Source organism: Quercus robur, chromosome 7 (genome assembly GCF_932294415.1).
Source record: "Quercus robur chromosome 7, dhQueRobu3.1, whole genome shotgun sequence".
NCBI lineage: Eukaryota > Viridiplantae > Streptophyta > Magnoliopsida > Fagales > Fagaceae > Quercus > Quercus robur.
In genome coordinates this window covers 12045575-12056542 of record NC_065540.1, presented here as the reverse complement: position 1 = coordinate 12056542, position 10968 = coordinate 12045575, and the positions used below count along the sequence as shown (strand labels likewise).

The window sequence follows — 10968 nt, the reverse complement described above, 5'->3', positions numbered from 1 at the left end:
AATTCAATGCTCCTCTAACAATCTTCAAAAAGAATACCATGAACTGGTGATCAAGGCACTGCCGAGTGCGGATAGCCAAGGGCAATGAGCTCAAGACAGATTTGCTAAGCAATTTGGAGCATTAGCTAGACAACTGCAAGTTCTTCGGAAATCTATCATATAATGCTAGTGGAGATTTTGGTTTGGAAATTCAGGTCCCCTTAGGAAAATGTAATTTGTATACAATAAGGTAACAGCTGCTCAAATCTCAAAATAACTACATATATAACACTATAAGATATATGAAAGAAAAAAAAAAAAAAATCAAGTCTTTAATAGATTAGACACAAAAATATATTAATATGATATATTTAATCATTTAACCACATAATTCTAGTACTTCCCCTTACATGTGGGTTTGAACTCCTTTTTAATAGGTGAAGTCCAACATGTAAGATTTTAAATGGAATGTAAAGTGAAGAGAACAATGATCAAACTTAGGACAACAACAATGAATAATAAATAGGATTTTTTAAATTATCAATTGTCCCAAAAGTTTAAACAATTAAAAAATGGTAAATTTAATTATTTAATCACATCATTCTAACACAACCACAACAACAATATATCAATGTGAAGATCACTCGAGAGGCTTATGTCAGGGAATACACTTAATTATAACAACAATATTAGTAGTAAACAATTTCAGCGTCAACACAAAACAGGTTTAAATGGCTCATCCTACCAAAAATGACAAATAATTCAGAAACACATTATCTATCGAAATTTTGAGCATGCAATCAGGCAGGCCAATTTGTGCCTGCCACCTGTAAAACAAGTGCACAATTAAAAGAATAATTATTTTTTCACATTTCCTGTGTCCACATTTTTCAAGAATATCCACATTTAACAAATGATAGGTAGGAGAGTGTATGCCAAGAGAGTGAGACAATCAAAGCCCAATGTATAAAGGATATAATCTGTCATGGACAAAGCCCTTTGACCGAGTGTAGTCAATTCAATTTATTTGCACAAAACCGGCTAATGGCAATTAAATCTCCCAAGAGGCAAGACCAAAAACATGAAAAACAATTAGGGATTAAACGAGCCTTTTCAGGCTTGAGCTAAAATCTTCATTATTGCAACTTCCCTAACAGAGCATAGTTCTTTTTCATTACAAACTGTTTATACACTATTTCCATTAGTCTTCTATATTGACATGAGAAAACTGCAAAACTTGGATTTATCTAACTATATGTGCTACAGAAATGGTTACATCATCAAGGAAAACTTAGACTAATTAAACAAAGCAGGCTCCTAGATATGAAATGTAAGGATTATACACAAGGAATCGCTCTTACAGATGGGTTGATCTGCTTACCAACCATAGATGGGATTTTCTACCTGTGGAGGCAAAAGGTTAAGGTCTTTGCAATGCTGCTTGTCATAGTCACGTGTGCCAGGGATCGCCCCAGTACAAATTCTAAGAAATTCATTCCCGGTGAGACAGTAATGGGCAAATGCCAACCCTCCATCAAATATCTGACTCAAACTAGGTAATGAAACTGATTTCTTAACGATCTTTCTATTATTTCTGCTGAATTTTGCACCATCTTCAGTGTTATTCAAGACTTTGTTAAGCTCAGAATACTCAATAAATCTCTGGGTGGCAGCTTCCCATGAAAGGTTATATCTTTCCTCAGGAGTAAGAGGTTGAGGTTCACTTTCTAGTGCTTCTTTCACTCTGGCAATGAAGTCCTCAGATGTTGTGTAAGTCAAACAGTTGGGAAATGACCTAAAGAATTCATTTGATGGGTGTTCCGCACATACTACAAATTTTCCCATTGCAAGTGCCTCAGCAGTAGCTGTGCAGAGCACATCGCTAATACTAGGATTTATGAAGACTTTGTACCTTCAACAACAAAGAAATGTCCAAAGGAGGCCAACAGTTAGCATGGGAGGGTGGGTGTGCAAAAAACAAATTCAATCAAATTCATTGATTAGGTGTTCATATACCCGATAAAAAACATTTTACTAGTTTTGAGGTCTTGCCAACCTCCATTGTAATTTTAAGTTTAAATCCAGAAGGAAAGGAAAAGAAAAGGGGAGAGAAAAGTAGGGCGGGGGGCGCACACAAACAATGCAGTGTCAACAAAATGAGTTCTGAAAAATCCTTACCCGTGAAGAGAGTCATCTGCATGGTCTCTTCCTCTTAGAAAATTGAGATTCAGATCCAACCTCTTAGCTGTACTCTGAACTTCATGGGCATCCTCTCCATTCCCATACACGTCCAACTTGAAGCCATCAAGATCATTCTTGTGCTTTGCTAAGAGATCTATCAACTCCCTATATCCCTTTGCCCAGACCATCTTGCCTAAGAAATATGCTCCTTTTGAAAAGGCTTGCTGCCCAAGTTCCCTTTCTGCAGCAACCTTTTCTCCAATTTTCAAAAATTTAGGATTCACACCATGAACATTGCAAATCACAGACTTTGGTAAATTCTGAGTAGCAGCAGAAAGACGAAGAACCTGTATAAGGATTACAGAAAATTTAGTTTTTTGCCATGCAATAAACACCCTATGATACAGAAAGAAAATATATCAGAAATTATTTAGAACTCTTTCTGTTCTTAACCAGTTATTCACAAACCAAGCTACAACATAGCATAAACAAAAAACAAAAGTAACAGATAATTAGAATATGCAATAAAATAGACTAATACCTTGTGGCAATATGCTCTTGTAACCCAATTGTTTATGTGCTTTACGAGGAATGCTTGGATGGCCCCATTCTTCTCCCTCTTAATATATTCCAAGTAATTTGTGTGGACAACGCCCACAACATGGTTAAATTTATCAGTCCAACGCTTACCGTGATGGTACCAATTCAGGTGCTCTGGCTCTTCTAGGATAGCAATGTCAGCATCCTTGGACGGGATAAACTGAGAAGTATCTCCGGCAGGTATTATGCTTCTCCTTTCTTTTGAAAACTGAAAAATAACCAGAACAAAGATGTCAGATGTTAATTTAAACATTATATGATACAACAAGAAAGTGAATAAGCTGATATATTCAGAAGCTACCTTGCCAGGATAAAAAGAAATCTTAAAATCAGCCTTAAAGCCAATCCTTTCCTCGAGCCAGTTACGTATATAAGTTTCCTGCTCTTCTGGTGAGCTAAAAGTGAGACTGTTTGGATAAACTATTTCTTGATCTGATCTACAAAGCCATGGAACCAGTAGGGTAACATTTTGTTTTGCAGACTGCGCTAGATATGCAGCTCGAAACAGTGGATTTACAGCTGTTCCTGTCATCCAAGGAAGACTAGCAGTTGTGACAATGGCAACATGCCTTTTCCCATTGGATGGGTCATGCTTTGCATGGTCGGTCCAAAATCCACCCTCATAACAATGACCTGTACTTTGGAGGACACTGGCTATCCTCAAATCCAATTCATCATTAATGTTATCATTCCCTATAACAGAGGATTCCCCAGCAGATGAAGAGTGCCGTAAAAGTTGGTTCTTGCGTTTGCTACACAAGCTTTCCACTATCTTATCGCATATATCTGCAACCATTTAGAATAACATTAATAATATAAGAGAAGCTATAACGATTCAATACATTTTCAATTGTTAATAGAAGCTACAATGCATAGAGGATGTAAAATATTTGCTTGGTGGAGATGACAAAATAGGTAAGGGACATTTCGTGAGAGGAAAAAAATAGAAACATGTGGAATTTAATTTTTTCCAATCATGCAAACTAAAATCACGTGCTGATCTCCGCAATATTTTTTGAATAATTGAAATAATGGGCAGTGTTTGTTTCTAATAAACCCATCACTTGTCAATTAATTCATTTTTATATCCAGGTAAAAAGTCTAAAAGGCAGAGTACGGAAAATGGACCTTTCCCCAAGGATGATAGTACCCTAAGAGGTCAGCATCAGCTATCATCAATGAGAAAGGATGCCATCTGTTTGATTGAGATTTTTTCTTGCTATTTAAACGAATTTTTACATCAAATGTTGTATGCTTGAACAGGGCAAAACTTAGATACAGTTCCTTAGGTACCCCTTTTATAATTCAGCCACCTGTCTAATACTTGACAGAGCAAACGTCCGACTCTTCCTCTGTTTTTTTTTTTTTTTCCTCCTCTTTCTCTTTGATGCTTTACTTAAAAGTTAAAAACTAAAAACCATGGAAAACCAGCAAGAAAACCCAGAACCACAACCTCCCTAGCATCTCACACTCTCTCAAACTTCTAAATTTTTGAAGAAATCAAGATTTCAGATGGATGGAGGGGTTGGCTTGTGCATATCGTGTCTTCAGTCAAACAGTTTGTTAAACGCCTGATCTCCGCTTCTCTCCATCCCTCTCTTTTCTGATTTTTTTCGTTTTGTAATTCTCTTTCCAGATCTAACATACTCTCAGACTCTTACCCGGTGATGCCTTTTGATTCTACTGGTAATGATGGGAAAGGTGTTTTGTTTAACCTGATATGGGGATTCCATGGTGGCTTTTGATCTCAAAGATGAGAACTTTAGACATGATTTCATATTAGAGTTGTGCAGTGGCGACTCCAGGAATTTTTTTCAGGGTGTTCCTTAAGAAGTATAAATTACATAATCTAATAATTTGTTATATTGTTGTTTCATAAATTATAAAATTATTAATTATTATTTAGCCTAACATAATTTAATTTGTTTGTCTTTTATAATATATTGGTTAATTAAATTATTAATTATTGCTTATTAGTTGCTTCCCTTAATTAATTATTAGTTAATTAAATTATTGTTTATTAGTTGCACTAGTACACATCCTATGTGCATTTACTTCCCTTAATTCAAATATTCCACTGGCCCCATGTGCCCATTCACCTCACCCCACTCAACAGACAAGTCTCATACCTCCAATAAAAAGCATTCAATTTTAATTAAATAAGTTGTAATAAACCGTCAACAGGGATTGAACAAAAAAATAAATGCACATACAAGGAAAAAAAAAATCATTGTTGCATTATGTACACAACACAACACTACAATTCACTAACTTTATTATATCTCAACTCCCAATTAATTTCAAAGTTTCAAACAAACTCAATTTTTACTTTAAAAAAAAAAAAAAAGACACTAACAGACAAGCATAACTATTTACCATTAAAAAATCTGCTATTCATAGCACAAAAACACAAAGAAAAAAAAAAAAAAAAAAAGAGACAAAATTCAACTCATAGAGCACAACACGTGGGAGGAATGGAGGGTATCAATCCACCACTAGACTCTAGACACTTCTACCACGTGTTGTGCTCAAACTCACCAGAGACTTAAACTCACCAGCCCCGCCCCTAGACTTATATCAATCCACCACTAGACTCTCTCAGTACACCAAATTCAACTCAATACTCTCTCACTCTGTGTCTTTTGTATCAGACAGTTTAAGAGATTTTTTTTTTTTTTTTTTGTGCTCGTAGCTCACTTGCTCATGAGAGAGAGAGATACCAGATTTGGTGAGTTTGGGCTAGGGGCGGGGTTGGCGGCTCTGCTGCTACCATGCTGCTGCTGCCTCTCCCTTCACTGCTTTACTTCAACCATCATCCGCTAAGTCTCTTGGTTAGGCTTAGGGTTTTATTTGTTTGTTTGTGTTTTTTCTTTTTTAATCTTTGATGGAATGACAGATTAGTTTTGTTTTAAAATTTTGAAAGGCCGGGCTATTTGTTTTTGATAAAATTTGGTTGATTGGGTTAAATTTTCTTTAGCTTTACTATTTTTGTGATTTATGTTGTTGTGCTAAATTTTTTGGGCTTGCTAAATTTTCTTTTATAGATTAGATTCATAAATTCTTTTTATGGCCTTTTAAAGTGCCAATAATATTGTTGGGCTTTTTGTGGGTTTGCTCTGTTACAAATTTTTTTTTTTTTTTTTTTTTCAGATTTTAGTTCAAAATTTTTTTGGGCTTTTATTTTTTATTTTGCTTGAAAGTAAAACAAATAATTTTTTATATATTTTATTTGAGGGTGTTCCTAATTTTTCTTGAGGGTGTTCCTAATTTTTTTTAAAGGATAAACAAATAAATTTTTTATTATTATTATATATAATTTTTATTTTTTTTCAGTTCAGGGTGTTCCTGGGAACACCCTGAGCTTAACGTGGCGTCGCCACTGGAGTTGTAGATTCTAAAAAATTACCACAATCATGTGTGGGTTAAGGAGAATTTCTTCCAAGAGAAAAATAATGAGAAAAAGAAGAAAGAAAGAGACCGTTTTCATGCTTCCAAGAAAAAAAAAAAGGAAAAAATAGAAGCAAAACTAAGGGTATTTAACGCCATTTGCTCTGTTAAGTATTAGACAGGTGGCTGAATTATAAAAGGGGTACCTAAAGAACTGTATCTAAAGTACTGTATCTAAATTTCGCTCGCTTGAATAATAAGATGAACAAAAGAAGATCAACAGAGCAGGGGGCCTCTCTTTTTTTCATTTAGTTCAGAGTTTTAAATTTCTCTTCTTCAGTTTTTGATGTTAATTAGTCACAAAAATATCCAACCATATCAGGATTGTTTCCTCAGATCTCGCACCAACCTTGCCCAGAAATAGATACACTCTCAGTGGCCTGCAAAATCTTTCATCCTCCTAATTATGTTATTGCCAATGAATAAGATTGGGTCAGACCACCTTAAGGAGTTCCAAAAAGAGTTTCCAAACAACCCTAAGTCCTAAGATCTGAACCAAAAAGCTGATTGCAGCTGCCTATTAATTGACCTGACTATCCCTCTCTCTAAATGAAATTGAGTAAATGTCGAAAAAGACATCCACCAATTCACAATATCATTCACAAATGTACAATTGCAATGCATCCATTAGATAAGAAATGAGGATGGTCCCAAATATCCATTCCCATTCAAGAGAACTAACATTTGTCAGGGGTGATAAAAAAAATCATTCATTCCATGCCAACTAGATTTTGTTAAATCTAAATGATATCTGAGAAATAATATCTAGCAAAAAATAGAGCACTTTTCAATTCTACTGATTGGCTAGAAAACATTAATGTCTAAATATGCATATATATTAAACCCTGAACATCAGGTGAAATTGGGGAAAAAAAAGCCTATGCATCTATGCATTTCAAGGTACCAGATTAACAGAATTAAAAGATTTGTTTTTACCTTTTTTAACACCAAGTTGATCCAAAAATGGACCAGATTGCCTTACAAAATATGCCAAAAGTTCTGGCACATCAAGTGGTGGAACCTCCTGTAACAGAAATAAAAAAGAAAAGATCTCAGCATGGTAAATTACTCCATTTACCAAAATTTCAAGTTTCGTTCCATAGTTTATGCAAATGTTGTCCCTCTATTAGGCCAAAAAGCAAATATCAAAGACTAAATTCTTTTTTTTTTTTTTGATAGGTAGTAGAAATTTTATTGATAAAAAAGGTATGTGTTCACGATGATGAACACTCTAAACTTGAAACAAATCCATAAAACAAAAGGAGTAAAACTAATAGAGAGAAGAAAAGCACGAATAAAAATACATTGCGTATAACCCAAAACTCGAGACCACTAAAACAAAGTACCAAAGAAGAGATTTTAAGAGATCTAAAAAGATCTCTCTTTATCTTCAAAGGTACAGGTATTGCATTCCTGCCAAACTAACCACATTAGACACCCCGGAACCATAGTCCAAATCTTTGACTGGTGCTTTAATGGGGTGTAAACATGCCCAGGCTTGCAGCTGGAACCTAAGCAGTCTCATGACCACAAAACAAATTCCCTAACCCCAACACAAACAGAAAAGTGTAAAGTGTAGCTTACCATTGTTAAAATTTTAGAAATGCCCTTGAGCACAGTGTTGTTTAGTTTTTCAGATTTGAATATTGTATTGCTCAACAACATTATTTTTGTCTTCAAACACATGAACGTATGGACATGCAAGGTATGATGCAGCTGACACATTGATGATAAGATGCATTCAAATACTTGCAAGTCTGCAAGACTATAACTGAAAGTAACTGCATAAAACAAAATGGAATCCTTATAAACCTTGACTCGCTTTCTGAAACAACCACCTCTAAAAACTTGGATGTAATATTTTTATCCAAAAAAACAGGTTTCAAAATCCAATGCATACAAAAGATTCTTCTAGCAAGGTTACATAAAGAAATGAAAAATAGGAGGATCCTTATCATAGCCACCAAATACACTAAAATGGCATTCCACAGTACTTGAGTCCTTAGGCTCCATTTTTGCAGCACCTCAAACAATTATGTACCCTCCATTGTCACTACTAAAGTATAGTTCAGATAAGATGCATGAAATGTGACAGCTATGGTATGGAAAAAAGCATACCAACTCAATGATGCTTTAAATATAAGAATGATCACTATGTTTGGCAGCAGGGAATTGAAAAGCACCATTGGAATTGGATAAAAGTGAGGGCTTCACTACATGAATTTCATAATTTTCTACATAGGAGGCCTCCTTTTTAATGCAATTAGAATTCCAAACCTCAAACTGCATACCACTAAAGACAGCAGAAAAATATTTGAGGAAGACTCAAGAAGAAGATAGAATGCTTGATTCATATAAAATTTATGAAAAGCATGTTGCTTATTAACACATGAAGCCAAAAGAAATCATCCACATGGACCTACCTTTGATTCCTGAGACTCCTTGCACATTGCTTTCTGCAAAAAAAAAATTATATATATAAATATCAGATGTTGTGATGTATGGATATATTATATATAGGTTTAAGTCTATATGCACACATTAACAACTTTAGACAGAAAGCGTACAACAACCACAGAATATATACAAGCCCCTAGAAATAATTATTCAAAAAACTATAGGTAACTTTGTACAAGTTAAAGAGACATGTCTAACAACTCATTCACAAGAGAAAATCCACTTATTAAGTAGTCAAAGTATAACAATAACATTTGTATAGTTCCAAAATCCTCGAAAAAGCTTTAATTAAATAATTAAAACAACCTCTCATGGCATCATAGATAAGACGTATAACATTCACTACTTGCCACATAATTTAAAAATAAAATAAAATAGAACAAAAAGTTAAAAACCTCCTTTGCTAGGTGGAAGCATTAGCTCCATGGTTGAACACTTGGTTGAGGGATCTACATCTTATGATGAGTGCATATGTCACAGGATACAACAACTACTTCTTTATCAAGCTTCAAGTGATTTAATGCAACTTAATACACATTTCTGTGCCTATAAATGTTCTGCAGCTCCCATAACATATATTACACACATGTAACAAGTGTGGAAGCTCATAGCAAGAACCCTGAAACTGCACCTAGAGAGGACATGGGAACTAACTAATATGACCATCAATATACTTTTTCTCCATTTTTTGTTCTAACATGACTTTAAAAAAGGTCATACCCAAAGCTTCCACTTTTGCTGGGTCTAACATGACTTTATACAACTAAAATAGTTAAACACACCACCATCAACTACAAATTAGTTAACAATCACATGACTATTGAGAATAAAAGAGCAATACACCCTTTTAATCGGTAACCTCTCTCGAGCTCCAAATTTCAAAAGCTTACTTTCACCAATAAGACACAACCATCTGAACCCCGAATTTGAAGTTCTAAGCGACTTTGAAGTTCTCAGGTGAATAATTGGAAACCCATGCATACCCAAAAGCTTTCAAAACTCTTTGTAGTAGTAACAATTTGAATATAGTCAAAAGAAAAAAATCTCTATTTGACAAGACGTCTTCCTATACCTATACATTTCATTGGACCCAGAATGATATATTGAAAAAATTTCAAGTATACTAAAGTGAATATACTACACTTCATTAGCTCTATAAAAATCACAAGCTCAACTTTCCATAGCTTTGCTTCACTTGTTGTTTCAATTTTTCCACTGAATCACTAATTCAGTACCGACTTATTAACAATAAAATAAAGACAACTAATATTTTATAGAAATTCATGCTCAAAACAAAGAAAGATAGAACATACCAAGCTTGACTTCAATTTCTCCACAAACTCACTGTTCTTCAACCCACCGAAAATCTCGGCCGAAGAGCTTCGCTTCTCGAACTCTCTGAGTCTCGTCTTCAACACACGAATTGGCTCCCAATCGCTAGACTGTGCTGCTTCGTCTCCTTCAACCTCACTCTTCCACACCCCCCAAAACTCTCTGAAACTCACCACGTTCCTCTTCCTAACCCTATTGAAATCAACAACTCCATCCCCATCCTCCACCTCCGCCACAATCGCGTTCCTTATCGCCGACAAATCGATCCGAAGCCGCGACCTCGGAGTCCACTTCTCCAGAACCTTCTTGCTGAAATCCGGCGACGAGTACGCCCGCCGGAACTCCGAGAGCTTCGGCTGGAGCCTCTTCACGAAATCGATCTCCGCCGGAGGCGATCGAATCGCCGACACAGAAAACGAATTCGAAGCCGAGTTGATAAAATTCTCAAGCTCTCGGTCGAACGACGTCGCTAAGTTCTTGAACGAGTTGGCTCGGTGGCGCATGAGTTGGATATCCGCGTCCGCCGAGTCACGAACCTCTCGCCAACCTTTGGATATGAAGGAGAACGCGCTCGAATTCGACGAAGAAGAAGACGACGTCGTTGCTCGATTCTCGCTGCCCATCGCTGACCCTGAAAATGCTAAGGTTTCTCTTCGTTCTTTGAAAATTTCTAGGGCTTGAAAGAATTGAATTCTCTCTCTCTCTCTCTCTCTCTGAGAAAGAACGAGAAAATGCTGAGAAAGAACTAGCATTGTGTTTATGTATGTGGTTTTTCTTTTTCTTTCTGGATTGTACACGTGTGTAGCCACGTGGGATGGGTGTACTTGTCGACGAGATTTGCGGGTGCTGATGTGGAGGTAGAGTCACGTGATAAGGTGAGGTGGCGAAACGTGATTGGGTGAGGATTGTACGGGATTGGGTATATTCTAATAGAAAAGAATATGCTGGACAAGAGTGGCGGGGATCGCATGT

At 35.9% G+C, this 10968-nt stretch overlaps 1 protein-coding gene across 1 annotated transcript; it reads right to left on the bottom strand.

Annotated features, from left to right (window-relative positions):
- Window positions 1–1071: 1071 nt before the first annotated feature.
- LOC126692271 (digalactosyldiacylglycerol synthase 1, chloroplastic) lies at window positions 1072–10748 on the bottom strand. Its single transcript, XM_050387808.1, has 7 exons — window positions 9978–10748; window positions 8631–8663; window positions 7144–7231; window positions 3062–3546; window positions 2702–2968; window positions 2158–2507; window positions 1072–1891 (listed from the first exon to the last, which is right to left on the bottom strand). The coding sequence occupies exons 1-7, from the start codon at window positions 10746–10748 to the stop codon at window positions 1357–1359; spliced, it is 2529 nt and encodes an 842-aa protein (XP_050243765.1). The 3' UTR covers window positions 1072–1356.
- Between the last annotated feature and the right edge of the window lie 220 nt (window positions 10749–10968).